The sequence below is a fragment of the Cryptotermes secundus genome, unplaced genomic scaffold (genome assembly GCF_002891405.2).
Source record: "Cryptotermes secundus unplaced genomic scaffold, Csec_1.0 scaffold1315, whole genome shotgun sequence".
Lineage (NCBI taxonomy): Eukaryota > Metazoa > Arthropoda > Insecta > Blattodea > Kalotermitidae > Cryptotermes > Cryptotermes secundus.
This window is the reverse complement of record NW_019739240.1, coordinates 37,785-56,044: the sequence shown is the minus strand read 5'-3', so window position 1 is coordinate 56,044 and position 18,260 is coordinate 37,785. Positions and strand designations below refer to the sequence as shown.

General features: G+C 42.1%; 1 protein-coding gene across 1 annotated transcript in view; it reads right to left on the bottom strand.

The window, feature by feature from the left end:
• Positions 1-18,260, bottom strand: part of LOC111871852 — a 30,870-nt gene that overhangs the window by 7,086 nt on the left and 5,524 nt on the right. Inside the window, exons 2-6 of the mRNA XM_023865224.2 lie at positions 15,666-15,766; positions 12,356-12,496; positions 6,936-7,210; positions 3,548-3,765; positions 2,449-2,717 (exon numbers count right to left, since the gene is read on the bottom strand). Coding sequence (XP_023720992.2) covers positions 2,449-2,717; positions 3,548-3,765; positions 6,936-7,210; positions 12,356-12,496; positions 15,666-15,766 — 1,004 coding nt within the window. The remainder of the gene's footprint in view (positions 1-2,448; positions 2,718-3,547; positions 3,766-6,935; positions 7,211-12,355; positions 12,497-15,665; positions 15,767-18,260) is intronic.

Here is an 18,260-nt window from a genome sequence, read left to right as displayed (position 1 = left end):
GCGTGGCTGCAGCTTCGACTTGCATTTGCAGGATGTCGGTATCCATGCTGTGTTGCCCTCTTTTCCGGCATTCCTTGTGCAGGTGACCGCCCCAACACCATAAAAAGCGGGGAGATTGCTTGCAGTTAGCCCAGACATGACCGAATTGTTCACAGTTGTAACACTGCGTGAGACCAGTCTGGCATTCGTGCGGCTCGCAAAGACTCGTCAGTTTGAATATCTCGTGAGACTCTGATGACCTAGGTAAGGTTATTAGGAAGACGGTAATATTTGCTGTGGTTGTTCCTTCTACAGGTGATCGAGAGGTAGTAGACATTTTTTGACGCTAATAGCATCAAAGCCAATTGTCCACTAACCCATCTGAGATGTCCTCTGCAGGTGTTGAGACTGGAAGATGCCCTATCACAGTCTTCATAGGCTTCTGGGATTTGGAATAGAAGGTGAAGTGTGGGTGGTTATTGCTTTCGAAGTGAGAGCGATGGCTGAAAAATCCCCCTTTTCTTTCGAGACGACACTAGTCCCGTTTTTGGTGTTACGGAACTCAAGCTGCTTTTCAGTAAGTCCTTCAGTTGCCTTTACAATTTTATCAGGTTTACTTGAGAGATTAGAACAATGGAGACGGCCTCCCTGCCTGGCTTAATTGCGCCTGATATTGCTGACGGTCGGTCGTGTCGTCCGTCTCCATTTCAATTGACCTCAGAAGGGCGAAGATTTTCTGGATGGCAACTTCAGACTTCGACGGCAAGTGGGAGTCGTTGACCCGTGATGGATGTTGTAAGCTCCTTGGTTTTTGTCGACGTCGCCTATAGGTTTTCGCTTTCGTCGCCTTTGTTCATGGAATTCCTCAATGGGCGGAAGTGCACTAATTGTGGTCTTGGCTGTTTCCCCTTTGGCAGCACTCCCTTTGAGGACTGCCGTCTAGTCGTATAGCACCTCCGTGTACACTCAGTACATAGCGTTATACAGCCCTTTTCCTTTCAGAAGTTCGCGGAGATTCCTCCTGGTGATCGCCATATTTTGGACAACTATAGCCCATTTCGGACTTTCGCAGACTGACACAGGGGTACATCCCGCTGGGCGAGCAATGGCGGTGAGTACCCCTCGTACACGTTCCATGAAAGCGTCAGCGTCAGGAAGCTGCGATGTGGTGATTTCGTATTTCAACCTCAGGGATTCAATCAGATTTGACCATAGCTTCTGAAAATGCGGGGTAGGTACATTAGCCATGGCACGAGTTACGGCTACCCATACTGTAACCGTAAACTATACACACAAGGCACTTGATCTGCAGGGGCCCGCGGCCAGGCCGCCAATTTACTCACACTGGTTGCACCAAACAGGAGAAGACCGTGAATTCACTACGTACAGCTTTCTCCGGTAACTTTGTGTAGAAATTATCCACTGTTAAGTAACGGCTCAATAAACACGTGCCAGCAGCAACGGATACGCACGCAACTCACTGACCCACCACTATCCTCACTAACTCTGACTTACAACACTGTGGACACAAGATGGCAAGATTTAACCGATATCCACTGCTACGCAACGGTCGTTAAACGTCACGTGATCGCAGCCACACTTGCGTATGCAACAGCAGAACTGTTTGAATCGGTTTTCTATGTGGCCCACAGCAACGGCTGCATAACACTACAACAAAGTAGCTGCAAGAAAATGGGGTTTCTGTGTGGTTCGTGCAGAAATTATATAGCTCGGGTGCTACATACCACGTGTGGAGGCAGGTTCGAATACCTCCATCGTAACCCTGTAAGTCGTAGGAGGCGACGAAATGGAACCCAGTGTTTGGGGGTATAACTGGGTACCCTGTTTCTGGGGGATATAAATGCGGGGACCTGGCCCTCCAGGTTGGGGGAGTCTCGAATCTGAGACAGTAAAATATGGACATGGGTCCCGCGGGACTCGAACACGAGGATGACTTGTGAGAGTCAACAGTAATTGTAAACGAAAGACCCATCCTCCCGTCAGAGAGGATATTACATAAGGACTATGACCGCAAGTGTTTAGTTGAAAATATGCTGGTCGTGAGTTTCAAGGGACTTGGTGCTAAGACGAAGTGATTGGTGGAAAACCGCCCGTCGTTAAGTAACTCTGACTCTGACTCTGACTCTGACTCCGACTCACCTTGGTCTTTCCAGTGGTCTCTTTCCTTCTGGCTTTTCCCGCAAATATTCTATATGCATTCCTATTCTCGCCCATTCGTGCTACATGCCCTGCCCACCTCATCCTCCTTGACTTGATCTTGAGCCGTATCCTTCCATTGAAAATTCGATGCGGATTACACTTTCTCTATAACCGCAAAAATGTAGTGAGCATGAATTTGTAAAATATTCACATGTCTGACCCATTTCTTAGTTTACTAGCGTGGGACTGCAGGAAACGACTTCAGCTGAACTGAACTGGCCACGTTAATAACACTGTTGGAGTACGCACTAGGAGTTGATGAGGCTGGTGTACGGGAACCGAGCCCGCAGCTCCAGAGACACGGGCACGGCGAAGTACTGGCCACGAATCTGTTTCATCTGGCAGGATAGCGACGCGTTCTCAATCACAACGCCCATGTTAGGAGGCGTCTCCAGCACCGCGACTCCCCATTCGCACAGCGCCGCCTCCAGGTCCCGATTGTCAACGATATTGCTGCACGGTTTCCTGCTGACCACGTCTCGCCATCTTGGTGCAACTTCTTCATTTGACTCTCTCTCCTGCAAGAGACCTCGCGATAATTAGGTTACCACCAACAAGGTTAGCGTATGACATATTCAGGAGGTACCGTCTAATTGGTATCCATACAAAGGCCAAGGAAAGAAGCCCCCTGGGTTTATCCCTTCCACATATTTTTCGAACTATATCCTTTCATGTTTGCATGTTTGAAATACATTCAAACGCACTGAATCTGTTTGGTAAGCAACGCACTAAGATAGTTTTGCAGGCATACTGAAGTCAAGGATTTGCTTAATGCAGCAGTCTCTCATCTTTATATAATGGCTCCCCCTCACTTTAACGAAGATTTCGTCGTGGCTCCTGCTCAATTTTGTGTGTGTATAAAGGACAGCTTTTTCAGTTTTTCATTTCAAATTCAAAATATTTTAAATTTATACCAATCAACATGTCCCAACGTTTACACATATCATGAGATTTTGAGGATTATATCAGCTAAATTTTACTACGTAAACTTCCTCATATATCCTATGCCCCCCCCCCCCGACTATGGAAACCACTGGCTTAATACGTTGCACAGTAGAATATCAGTGAAATTTTAAAAAAAGAAATGTAGGTAAATCTAAGCAATATTGTACGATATTGTGATATTGAAATAGAGCCCAATATTGAAACAGTAGGAATTGAATTTTCTAGGACACATTTTGGACATGGCTTTACGACCACATCCATAGCAGTAGAGATTTCGATGAACTGGTAGTTCTTAACCTTGGTGAAAGGATTCAAGAACTGAAGAATATACAACCTATACAACTGATTTTTTTTAAGTAAACAAATATAAAAGCAGCATGCACTGTGAAAGACATGAACCAACCTTGAGACGCATGTAAGCGTAGCTAAGGTTCCTGACGCAGAGAGCATGAGTGCCCTTCCTGGCTACATCCTCCAGGTTGCTGAAGGGAAGAGTTGGATTTGTGACCGCCAGACTGGCCATCAGAACCGCAGAGTACGAATTGTAGAGCAGTAGGCTGAACAGTAACGTGGTCATCATCAGCAGACGACCAGAGGCTGAGCTGGGCTTCAGCTGGAACCCTGCAATCCACAGCCATACCTAACACAGAATTCTTTGTTAGCCGTCTGGTTCCGAGCAGAGTGGGTGCCATTTTCTTTCTGCACGTAAAGGAGACAGCGCCGACAGGGTAGAAACTCTGTCCCACCCTGGTCATCCTTAGCATCGGTACACGATGTTGGTTCATGTCATTGTTGTATTTGATTTGTTACGTCTTCTACTGTGGCATTAATCCACTCACCTCCTCTCTGACGGAAGGAGGATGACGTCATGTCAGAAGTGTGCAAATTGTTCGTGCACGTCAACAGAGAACGTCAAATCACCTCGAATAATATTTACACTGTCATTACATTATATGTTGGGGCCTACTATGAATGATTATATAACATGTTGTACCTTTACTTAAGCTTTTAAAGCACAGTAGTCACTAGAAGTATAGCTGCCCTGGCATTAAAAACTCTGAACTTTTTCAGAGAATGTATTCATGAGTTTTGTATGATTCTCAGATAAAACAGCCAGTATTTCCCTGCATATAATTAACAAATTGATCTCGCTAACGGGAACGACGTGTGTTTTCTGTGAGGTAGCAACAGAACCTTCATTTTATTTAGACCTCCTTTGCGCTTCAAATAATAAAGTTATTTGAAAATCTCTGTTGGTCACTTGAATGGTAGTGTACAAGACTGAGATCAGCTTGAAGCTCTTTGCACTGTTTATTAGCATGAAGGTTGTTGAAATTTAAATTGGTAATTGTTAAAAATAAACTGAATTTAAATAACTTGGAAAGTTTTGTAAATAGAATTGCATTTATACTAATATAGTTAACATGACTAAATTTCGGCGTGATTTTTGTATCTTGGTGAAGTAAGTAAATGCAAGTTGAAGGCAGGGTATGTAGGTGTGAACAGGCTGCTAGCTGGGCCTGTCGACACAAGAATGCTCATGAGTGTTACCGACTGAAGCTCGGAAGTACACAGTAACGAGATTCATTACACTCACCAGTTCGGTTATGCCACTAAGACCTACATTTTTTTTTATCTCTTGGTTCATACAAAGAATAAGTAAAATTTTCGTTGCTGACGACGTTGAAAATTTTCAAATTTCTACCACATAAATTAAACTACTAACTTAATTTTGAAGATATTAAAACTTGATTGCATTTTAGTGTTTTATATACGTTTAAAGACACTAAATTATTCCAAATGAATTCTTGCCAAACTTAGAAAATTTCTCCATAGTTTAGAATGCTGAGCACTCATGACACACGTCCGTACGGTTCCAGAATTTGACGAAAATTATATTAGATCGTAGATGGCTTGCATTTTTTAGCGACTTAACAAGTCCCTTGTACGTCGGCCACTTCTGGCCTATTGTAATAGCCCCAGACGATAGGTGAGGGTGATCGTGGAGTAATTGGTGGAATGAAGATTGGCAGGGGAAACCGAAGTACTCTGAGAAAACCTGCCCCAGCACCACTTTGTCCACCACAAATCACACTTGACCAGACCGGGATCGAACCCGGGCCGCCGCGGTGGGAAGCCAGCGACTAACCGCTTGAGCTATGGCACGGCCTTTTGAACATAGTAACTATTTCATAATTAACCTGACACAGCTCTGATTAGCGGGCAGTCCCAACCTAAAATCCAGATGTGTTCCCAATTTAATGTGGTAGGTGTCGTACTATGTACGCTCTCACCCACTAAAAACTAATAAGTGCACATAAATGTCAAGAACCCAGATATTCAGGGGCCCTCGGGATCTATAATTTTCTAAAAACACAGTCCAGTAGTTAAGTAACTAAACTAATTAGGATTTTTTTTCCTTGGCACTACAGCCACAGTGGGCCTAGGCCTACCTCCATGAACTTCTCCGTTCACTTCGGTTTTTCTAGATCTTACACATACGGTAGGACTCCTTGGGCGGGTGATCAGCTCGTCGCAAGGCCTCTACCTGTACACAAACACAGAAAAACGCACATAAACATCCATGCCCTGAGTGGGATTCGAACCCACAATCCCGTCTTCCGAGCGAGCGAAGACAGTGCATGCCTTAGACCGCTCGGCTACCGTGACCGGCCCTAATTAGTAATATCTGGATAAATTAGCATCAGTGAAAAGATTCCGAAGCAAACAATTCCTGTCTCTGGCTATAGATTCTTCATATAGTCCCACCATTCCTGCTCCCCTAAGAAACTCAGTAACAGCTTTACTGAATATGAACTCTTTCGTCAGCTGCAATTTATTTTCAGCAGCTCACTTCCGCCTATAAATCCGTCCCTTAAGTCTTAATACACAGCCGCACATTATTCTGAGTGGTTTCTCATGAAGGATCACTGTAAGTGATCAGTTCCCACCTTTAGCTACATTTTCCAATGATGAGTCTCTATTAATCCACTTTGATTTAGGGTAAGACAAGTTTTCGCTGAATATATACATTGTCAGCCATGCGAAATACTTTTCAAGCATGTAATTCCAACTGACGAGCAAACTCGCCACTACTTCCACAGCCTTCTCTTAAGGCGCGTCGACATTGCTCGTGCTCGTGCCCGCCAGGCTTGTCCGGCTTTTACTTGTGCCCGTAAGTCTTCGTCCACACTACTTCAGTTGCTCGCCAGGCTTCGGCGTCTGAGGATCCGTATATTTACTCGTAGTGTGTATAGGCTGTAGTCGTATTTTAAATTATTGGCTATAGTTCTTAAATTAAAAATTTTAAATTTGCTTGTCTCATGACTTGTCATATCGTCCACATTACTCGGGAGCATAGCGAGTCACACGAGCACGAGAACGAGTAATGTGGACGCGCCTTTAGAGACACGCTTTGAAAGTCTCAGCAAGGCTTAGGCTTTTATACGTATGCTTAGAGTACGTGGTCTTTCCTTACCTAATTGCACTCATATTTGTGTTACGTGTATAATGATTTAGGATGACTTCTACTTTGTGCTTGTATAATTTATTTATATAATAATAAGCGTAAGGGATTTTAAAAGCCACATACAAATTGCGGATTTCTGTTTACCTCTCAAAATTTCCGGTAGTAAAGTAAATTCTCTTCTGTAGGCCCTACAAATTTAACACATACATCTGGGAGAATTGACAAAAATATCTTAAACTCGCTTAAGTTATTATATGGAGAGTGGCTACTGTTAAAAATGCCACAAAATTTTTATAATAACTCTTCTGATGGTAAAATTTACCTTCTGAACCAATACTGCCGAGCACTGATAGGATGCAAATGCCTAAGTTCGGATTACCAAGGCGATCCTGTTCCTTGTGGAGATGATAGAGAGGGTCTATATGTGAGTATGACCCACTGTTTTCTTCAAAGGCTCCATACTTATACATGATTCTCATGGCCATAATGAGAAGCACCATCGTGGCCAATGTGGCCATCCATAAATATGGACTCCACACTGTGAAATGAGATTCAGGGGATGCCTGGCTTTCTGGTGCCCTCACGTACAGCTCGTACCTACACGAAAGAATGGGCATTGTTTTAATAATGTAAAACTCCAACTAACCAACTGACTTAAGGTAACACGAGGTAAAGGTGTCCATTGAAAACGACAATTTTAACTGAACGCTGTCAAACTTGCGTTGTTCTAGAGAGGTTGCAGTTTCAGATTTCTGCCCGGATACGGGCTAGCCTGCCTGAATGTTTTGTGGTTTTTCTCAGTCCCACCAGGCAGATTCTGGAATACAACCTTAAATTGAAACACTACCAGTTTCTTCTGCATCCAGACTCATTCAGTATTCTCCGATTATCATACCAATCTGTGATAAATATTCTGAACTAATTTGATTTGTCTCATTCTGGTCCGTCACACTATCAATTACAAAGTAGATAACTTTTAGTCCAGTATGACACACAGGTTCACAACACTTCGGTCTTCATTCGCCTTACATGTTTCGATTCAAAAGAATCATCTTCAGAAGCGCACCACTACGAGCAGGAAACACTGTCACATAAGATGTTTCAACATTATGCACTTAGGTTATGAATAGTGCTCACTATATCACAGTTTGCCCTATGCAGCCACGTTGACGTGTAGATTTACGTGTGATGTTTCGTTTAAGCGTATTTGCTGGGTATTCCATTGGGGTTTCCCACTACACGCAATGCGATGTTCACTTTTCCATAAAAATAGATTCCCTATGTATTTAAAATCGTATTAAAAATCTTTTGTATGTACATACGACACCGCACGCACGTAAACTACACAACTAACAATAAGAACACACAACCAAGAGAAATAACCGACATCTTCTACCATCCGGAAGAAAAAACAACATGACCCAATGCTGGTTCACGATTTTTAACATAATAACTAATTTTTTACATACAAAAGATTTTTAATACGATTTTAAATACATAGGGAATCTATTTTTATGGAAAAGTGAACATCGCATTGCGTGTAGTGGGAAACCCCAATGGAATACCCAGCAAATACGCTTAAACGAAACATCACACGTAAATCTACACGTCAACGTGGCTGCATAGGGCAAACTGTGATATAGTGAGCACTATTCATAACCTAAGTGCATAATGTTGAAACATCTTATGTGACAGTGTTTCCTGCTCGTAGTGGTGCGCTTCTGAAGATGATTCTTTTGAATCGAAACATGTAAGGCGAATGAAGACCGAAGTGTTGTGAACCTGTGTGTCATACTGGACTGAAAGTTATCTACTTTGTAATATTCTGAACTACTGAACGAGTCCTTAAATACGTATATCAAGGCTGGAATATAAATTGCAGTACACGTATAAATACTTTTTAGACATCATTGGGTATAATGCTATATTTTAGCGTCCTGTTGCACTGATTCATGTCCAAGATGTGTATTTTTGCCAACCGTCTTACAGTGCACACAATTTCACCTTTTTATCTTCACTTCCACACTACATGTTTCGGCACTAATGTGCCATCTTCAGGTGTGTCTCTATCCACGTCAAGCTACTGCACTGCATGCCATCATGTCTCCGTCATAAAATGACTAAAATGCGTATTCGTCATGTATAACAACAAAGTCTAAATACTAAAGCTTTGCAGGATTCGTCATCCATACGTCGTATCTTAAATACGCGAGTCACGTCATCCTCCTCTGTGGGAGCACTCTTCCTACATTCATGTGTGTATTGTGCTCTTTGTTGTGTCCTTCTCTTGTGACTGCGTGCATTGTATTGCATCTAAAACCTAACATGACACTTTCGTACAATTTCGGCCAATCACACTTGTCTGTTTGATTAAAAATGTAAATACATTTGTATTTTTATTTCTATCAATTACATCCTCCATTAATATTGTTTTAGACAGAAGCTGAAATTTTTAAGCATAAAAATATCTAATAATACGCACAATAATTTTAAATAAAAAGTAAAAGTAAGTAAAGTAAAGCTATCCCTGTAACAGGTCGTGGAGACCCATAGGGTTGTGAGACGTTGGGGGTCCCACCTTATCTAGACAATCGGCTCAAAGATGGCGGTATGGTTGTCAGTCTTACGCTCCTGCCGCGCTTTACTCCCCAGGAAAATTATTTAATTAATTCCTGGTACTTATTTCTGTTAGAGGCTGAGTCGACCACAGGGCCATAGTGCGGCTGGAAGGATTAGGTCAACTGAAAAAGTCCAATCACCTCATCGGGACTTGAACCCGCGATCGCATAGCCCCTCAACCAACTACGCTACCGCGTGCCCCACAGTAATTTTAAGTACAATGAAAAATACGATGCTTTTGCAGCTCCAACTTCCTACATGTTGTTTGTGGTCAAATGCGTAAGCCATAGTATCCAAACAAGACACGATAACCGTATATTCAAATATATTTAATTAGTAAATTTTACTTACAATTCCAACTCTTTCTAACTACCATGACTTTTTTTAACATTGCAAGTGTTCAAATGCTAATTCTGACATATTGCTCACCTTAAAAGTATCCAGCATGTTGTGGTAAAGTGCTGTGACTGCTGGAAGTCTTATTTTACAGTTGTTCACAGGAAAATATTTGCAGAGAAATAAGCATGAAACTGTGACTCACTAAACAAGCACTTGCATATTCATAGTTTGAGAACCTCTACTTCATTGCCAAGGTCTTCAGCGGTTATGTCACAGGTTTGTTTTACGTCTCAATAAATATCTTGGCGGGTTTACTCTGATGCCTCTGTCGTTCTTTGCTTCATTATATAAGCTCTTCTTTAACAAACTCGCTGCGGTTATGAGTTGGCTGAACCGAGGCCGCGGAATTATGTAGCTATTTGATCGTCAATAACAGGAGACATGTATTTGCTTCAATAATATAAAACATATTCGATTATACAGTGCGTACAATCAAGTGCGCGCCGCGGCTGCAATTTGCCGTGAGTCATACCACCGCAGAACGGATGCAGTCGCGGGGAGTGTTGCAACTCCTCCCCGCGACTGCATCCGTTCTGCGGTGGTATGACTCACGGCAAATTGCAGCCGCGGCGCGCACTTGATTGTACGCACTGTATAATAGGCTATGCTTTCCTCTTCTTTCAGTATTTTCTCTCTTATGGAATTCTTACGAATTGGAGCAGAGATCACAGTATTGGAAGGTAGGCTTGAGTTGTATTACATTGTCTACCCTTGCTGAAATTCGTCCAGAAATTAGCATCACTTAGTTCATATTATCGCGCTGCCAAGTTTAGCTTCCTGGTGCAAATGTGGCTACTTTTCCAGTACCTTTAAAATTATTGAGGACTGCTATTTTTGACGTACTTTGTTTTTAACAATTTTCCGTGTTCTTTGTCGATTGATTATTTCGTATACCATCATTTTGGTCCACGACCATATTTTGGGAAGTTCTCGGCACAATTCTGAGCCAAGAAGTATGGGATTTATTTTTTTGAACTTCATATTGCGTACGTCTAATATAACTGGAGAGTGGGCAAGAGAAGATTTCATAAGAAATGAAGAACGAAAGGAAGGAAGGAAGGAAGGAAGAGAGAAAGAAAGACGAAAATATTGTAGACAAAACAAGAATAAAAAGAAAGAAGTTGGTTATATCAAGGAGGATCAGATGGGTGTGACGTGTAGGGCGCATAGAAGATATGAGAACTGCAAATAAAATTTTCATCGGAAATGCGAGGAGCTCTGATGGACTCAGGTGTAAATGGGAGGACTGATAAACAGAAAAGAATAAGGTGCTCTTGATGTTCGTAGTAATCACGAAACGTCATAATGAGTAGATGAATTCACTTCGTGACGCCATGTAGTCTGACAGAAAATTAACCAACGTTTCGGAGGAACGTGCCAACTTTTGCGGATAGAGAGTGTCACGTGGTCAGTGCAACGAATCCCCACGGCCGTTAATTTCGGTTTTCTAGACCGGAGCCGCTATTTGCTTGAAATAACTCCTCAATTATCATCACGAGGCTGAGTGGACCCCGTTCCAGACACTACTTCTCAGAAAAAAATCTGGTAGCGCCGGGAATCGAACCCGGACCTCTGGATCTGTAGCCAGGAACACTGACTAAACTTCGCCGACAAGTGGCGGTCGCACGGTCGGCACAGTTCGCTTGCGGACTAAAATCACGGAGTTTGTTTTTGTTTGTTCGGAGGAACGTACTTCCACGACCTTCAAGACTGAACAGTAAGCCGAGCAAGCAGCTTTTTGATTTGTGGCTTCCTTGTACGTCTAATTGACCTAATAAGTCTTGAACAGTACGACCTGAAATACTTTATTTACACAACTAGAAATTAGATGGAATGTTTAAAGCTGCGAAGTAAAGATGCAGTAAACAGAACTTACTGAAGGGTAACACCTTTGTTCCTCCGAAAAATTAGCAAATTTCTACCGGGTTTTACTCCGTCACTTCCCAGAAAATAGTAACCACTCTTCATAATAACCGTAATGAAAAACTGAAGTCTCATGAAGCTTTAAGACTCCTCGTACTGCGCCATAACCATGCACTTCCTTGCTTGACCTCCTTTACAGAACTTTGGACCCTGAGCCTACGTGTCGTTACACAACCTGGGATTCGCTGCTAGAAATATCCAGATACTCTGTAATCCGCTTGAGGCTTACGTCTGTCACGTCACATCCGGCAAACCTGTAGACTAATACTTGAATATTATCTAGAATCAACACCGTCAGCAGACTCGGAGTCACATTGCAACTGACGGTCAGACAGTCTGTCTGTCTCGGTGTCGAGCCCCGACCAGATATTCATTCTTGTTTGAAAGTTACTGTCCTGTCCACGTGGGGCGCCCTCTCTAAGGAGAGGACGGGTCTGTCATTTGTCAGTCATAGTCAGTAGCATTATGTCCATTGTCAGTATACAGAATTATTTACAATCTACATGTTATAAATTATTCGTATATACATATTCAAGGCCTTTTTCAGTCCAGATTCAGTACAGCAGATTATGCTCTATTTATAGTAGCTTCCGCTACGGCGGAAGTCTAGACACTTGATCGGTCGTGAGCTTGACCGCCGCCAAGTTTTAAACCTCTTATATTTTCTGTGTCGGGCTTCGTCTTATCCTGTGTTTCGGTATGACTTCTGCTTGTTGCCTGCATAGTTTTGTTATATAATCATATACGTACGGAATTCTGAAAGCCAACCGTCAACAATGTGTGCAGCTGATACATATTTACCAGCTAGAGGCAACTGGTCGCGTGAAGCCATATTGTCCCATGTTGTTCCCGGTAATGACTGCAGGCTGAAGGAGCACGTCCGCAGCCCCCGATCTCAGTAACGCTTGGCCTTCCAAGAATCCGGCGAGTTTTATCACTGTCCTGCAAAATTGGTGACATGAACAAAAAGAGGTTACACCGACTATAATCACAAATATTATGTTGAGCTGCATAGTGAATATATCATCTTTGTAGTGTCTAAAAGACTTATACATCTTTGCTTATCTTACGGTACTACCAGGCATTTCACAGTATAGTGAGAAAAACTATTAAATATCTCCGTCAGGATAGCCTGTAGCCCTGCCGAGATTCAACCCCGTTTTCTTTTGATTACAAAGCAAGAGCCTTAGGGCGAGGGCACACCAAGGAAACTGGCAACTGCAACTCAACCGCAAATTACAAGAACTGTTATCAGCCTGAACTGAACACATGTTACTGAATGGAGCAGCGCAAATTGAGGAAACTGCAACACAGATAAGAATTATTGGGAATTGCGGTTGCGTTGCGGTTGCTAGTTTCCTTGGTGTGCCCTCGTTCTTAGACTAACTAACTAACTAACTAACTTCATGGAGCTGAACTCTTCTTAAGATGCCACCAATTGTGCAGCTACTCAAGAACTTCCCAGCATTTTATGGAACCCGAAGGTTCATCACCTTGTTCACAAGAGCCTTCCATTGGTCCTTATTCTGAGCCAGATCGATCCAGTCCATACCACCCCATCATATCTCTCTAATATCCATTTTAATATAATCCTCCCGCCTACATCTAGATCTTCCTAGTGGTCTCTTTCCTTCTGGCTTACCCATCAGAATCCTACATGCATTCCTCTTTTCACCCATGTGCGCTACATACGTGTCCATTTCATCCTCCTTGACTTAATTATTGGAGGACGAAGTCCAGCTGGGTCCACTGGGCACGGAGGCCACTGATTGGCCTAATGTACCTGCCCCGGGCGATTATGATGATGAAGAATTTGGTGGAATGAAGATTGGCAGGGGAAACCGAAGTACTCGGAGAAAACCCGGCCCAGCGCCACTTTGTCCACCACAAATCTCACTTGACCAGACCCGGGATGGAATCCGGGCCGCCGCGGTGGGAAGCCAGCGACTAACCGCTTGAGCTATGGCGCGGCCTCCTCCTTGACTTGCTCATTCTAATTATACTTGGCGAAGAGTACAAGTTATGACGTTCCTCATTATGATATTCTCATGAGCACCCTGTTCTCAAACACCCTCAGTCTGTATTCCCCCCTTAATTCCAGAGACAAAGTTTCACACCCATATAGAACCACAAGCAAAATGATTTTATGTGTTTAGAAAGCATACAAGAAAACAAAAGGTCCTGGACTGAACGGTAGCAAGCACTACCCAACTGAATCTCCTCTTAATTTCCTCCTGAATCAAGTTTTGATTTCTTACTGACGTTCCCAAATACGTATTTGAACTGTGCCACATTTTCAAAACGTCTGTTAGCTATCTTTATATCACAATTTTGCACTGTATTCTGGTGAAGAGGCAGCAACATTTACATAATTTTCTTTGCGTTTACTTCTATACCAACTTCCTTACTGGCATCAGTTACAGTTTCCGTGTTTTTTTATGGTATCTATGTTATCACCCAGTATATTCACATTGTCAGCATAGTTCAGCAGCTGATGTGTCGTATTTGATTTCAGTCCCATCTGGTTTGCCTTGACCTTCCTAATTGCATATCTAAAGTAAATTTGAAAAGCAGTGGCGGTAAAGCATTTCTTCGTTTTAGACCATTTTTGATAGGAAAATTATCAGACAAATGGTTACTTATACGGACTTTATTATACTTTCGTTTGAACACATTTTAATCAGCCTAAATAATTTCATGGTTACCTCAAACTCTATGAAAATATCGTACAATACTTCCCTCCTAACGAAAGGTTTCGAAAATAAAATACAGATAATCACTGATGATTTCGAGCTTTATTTAAACGTTACTATGCTTTTATGTTCTTTTATTGGGTAATGTTAGGGGTAGTGATATTACGAGTTAAAACCCTCTTAACTAGTTGGAAAGCTACGAATGATATTCCTTGACAAAACGTAGATACGAACAAATATTTCTCAATGAAGAGATAAACTTTTATATCAGCGATAAGAAATTTGTAGGACGTGTAATGAACTGTATCTTGATATGTTAGTTCCTCCCAGAATTACTGGGTTTTTGGACTTTTTCCATCATCCGGAATTCTAGGTAATACAGGACAATCTAGGTAATAGAGGACACAACGTTTCGGAAACTGGATCTGCTTCTATCTTCAGGTGAGAAAGGAAAACACCTACTCAATTGGGCCCATTAGAAAGAGCTAATATCAATCACTGGACAACTCCTGTCAGATTTAGAAATTTCAACATACAATATATGAGTAGGCTAGTTCAATGAGAGATAACAAGAAACCATAACATAAAAATTGTGATAGAGCACGCATATGCGTGGAACTAGGATAGAAAAGGAGGTAGAAATTTGTGTTAGATATCTAGGTGGCAAAGAAACAAGTGCATGAGCACCAATGCGAAGAAATGGGAAAAATTGTGAAGACATGTAATATCTACCACTAGTGCCATCTGTGGGGTAAAATGTGAACAGTCGAGACTGGAACCTTATGGAAACGCACGAAGAGTCTGTCACGTCATACAGATCTTCTCTGCGCGTTAGAAAACTCATTGCTGATGAGTGGTATTCAGATAGGAGAAATGTCCAAACTGGGTTGGCTGATTGGAGTGGTTAAGCATGTCATATGGGCCGATTCCTTATGTTTCCTATACCTGCTGTTGCTTTCAATTTCCAAAATCCTGGCATCATCCCAGCCTACTCTGTGATCCTCTTCATATTCATGTTGGGTTAATTTCGAATTTTCTAGAAGACCCTGTTGGAGATTGTGCCTATGTTCACGGAGCCGCACGGCTAGAGGGCTCCCTGTTTCCCAAACAGAACTTCTCCCAAAGTCACAGGGAAGACTCTCCTGAAGACGGAAACAGATCCAGTTTCCGAAACGTCGTGTCCTCTATTACCTAGAATTCCGGACGGTGGAAAAGGTTCAAAACCCAGTAATTCTGTGTGGCATCCACCATCGTCAGAACCCTTTAGAATCTACGTATTAGGTCATATTTGCTTAAGAGAGGGTAGGAGATAAATAACTCAGCTCCAGAAAGCAGAAAAACTTTGTCCCTTCGTAACGCTCCTTTTTACAATTTCAAATTCAGTTCCAAATTTCTGGTAAGATACTGGAGTGACTTACCTGAACTGTAGGACTCGCTCGATAATTAACCACAGCTCCCCGATATACCCCGACAGTTTTGTTTCGTTGTTGCTTGTGCGCATCACCACATAGGGCACATACTGGAAAGAGCATAGATAAAGATAAGATTGCCGTGTAAATCTGAAAGCGGTCAAGTAATATGAAGAAATAACCTAACTTAGAAATGCCTGAAAACAAACTTATCACAAAAACATTTGGATCTAAGAGGGATGAGGAAAGTGCGACATTTAGAATATTACATAATATAGAATTTCGTGATTTATACATGTAACTGTTATTGTTAGGGTAGTAAAATCAATGACGTATCGATAGAGCGAAAATGCAGTTTTGATGTGGAGGAGAAAATTAATACGAAATATTTGTTTAGATGCCGCTTTGAAGACGGAAGTTATTAGAGGATAGAATGAAAACATCTTTGGGAAATATACCGTGAGGCTGGAAGACGGGTAGTACTGGCTAAGAATCGTGTTTAGTGGCTTGTGATGTTGTCGTTTTGTTTTATATTTTTTCCTTGGAACTACAACCCCAGTGGACCTAGGCCTACCTCCATGAACTTCTCCGTTCACTTCTGTTTTTCTAAATCTTTCACATTCGGTAGGACTCTTTGGGCGGGTGATCAGCTCGTCGCAAGGCCTCTACCTGTACACAGATACAGAAAAACGCACACACACAAACTAAATATCTATGCCCTGAGTGGGATTCGAACACACGATCCCGGTTTCCAAGCGAGCGAAGACAGTACATGCCTTAGACCGCTCGGCTACCGTGACCGGCCAGGCATCTAGTTTACTTAATATAATTCTATGCTTGACAGAAAAAGGACTTAGTTCTCTATTATCCCAGTCTAGTACACTCATGCAGTTTAACCCAATAAAATGGGGGCAAGTGTCGTTTCCATCTCAGATGTTTGCAATGCCGCTGTTTCAGTATTACTGATGGTAGGAAATTCAAATGTAGCCAAAACGAGGTGTCTATTCATAAACGTAAAGGTAAAACTATCCCAGTAACAGACCGCGGAGGCGTGGAGACCTATTCATGCCGAATTTTATGAAAATATATCAGTTTGTTTAAAGTTATTCAGGGGCGGATACTCAGGCAGGCAGACGTGCAGATATCACATCGTGTCTTCTGATGTTATAATGTGAGGCATAATGAACTTACTAACGCTTAAGGTACATATATACTCACGTTTTGTGTAGCGACAATTATCGTTCGATTTGACATGCGCTTATAAAAATCATCATGTCTCTTCAGGAATCCCACCGACAGGTTGAATGTGATATGATACATGTCCTTTTTAATCATCACTAAATTAATTTTTGGATCATTTTCTGTGGTAATTACATGAGCTAAACCATCTTCATGGACGTAAAATATTGTGTTAGACTGACCGAAACTGGAGAATAACAAAAGCTGCACAATTACCTGGAAGAAAAGTAAAATTTCTATCAAGTTTGTTGCACAGAAAGAATTTTCAGGTAGAGAATAGAGCCTGTTACTTTTGTTAGATAAATTAGAGAGAGAAGATACCGCTTATTTCAAATACAAAACAACCAACCGTCCGAACCGTAAATTCAACGACGTGTCGCAGTGGTAAAGCAGGATGCTCCTTGTATGCCTAGTTATCCCTCCATAAATGCACTTCTCAGTAACCTGTACTTTAGCGAAAATAATTTCTTGGAGCTTTGTCCGTCTTGAAAGCTACAGCTGCTCAGCTGATTAAGAAATTCCCTGCTTTATATGGACACCAATCAATACCACATTCGCAGCATCCCTTCAGTGGAACTCATCCCTAGCCAGTTGAATCCATTCCGCAGCCTCATACTTCGTCTCTTTAAGAGAACTTTCATTATTAGCCTCCCATCTATTTCTGGGACTCTCTAATTATCTCTTCTCTTGGGAAGAGAAATATGCATGTCTTATCCTTACTGCTTCGTAAGATTTGATTAATTTATAAATCTGATCCTTCAGCACTGTTAAAGGTCAGATATTCGCGTGGTTAAAGTTTGAAACTCCGAGCTCCAAGGCGTTTCATATTAATTCCAGATGTCGCTAGCTCAAATGTCTCTCTGTAGGCTACCCATTTTGCGACATCGGTGTTTTCCTTAGTACCACCTCATGAGTTATGGAATGATGCCTTAACATAGGCCATTTGCAACGTACCTCCATGTTCTGTTCTCATCCGATTTGCTGTTCGATACCCATCATGTTATTCGGCGCTATCTAATCCTAGAAATTGCAACAGTCTCCAAATAAATCAAGAATAGTGAAAAATGAAGTCAAGAGTGGCGTGGAAGAAATTAATTTAAAGGAAAAGACAAGTGACCGCTTGAAGTGGGACTCGGCATTCTGGTCTACACGTCACAATCAGATAACAGACAACGAATATCCCTGTTGGTGTCTTTCTCGAAATTTACTGTAAATTTTCCGAAAATATTTTGAATTGAAAACACCAAAGTCGTCGTCGTCGTCGTCATCATCATCATCATCATCACCACCACTACTACCACCACCACCATCACCACCACCATTACCACCACCATCACCACCATCACCACCACCACCACCATCACT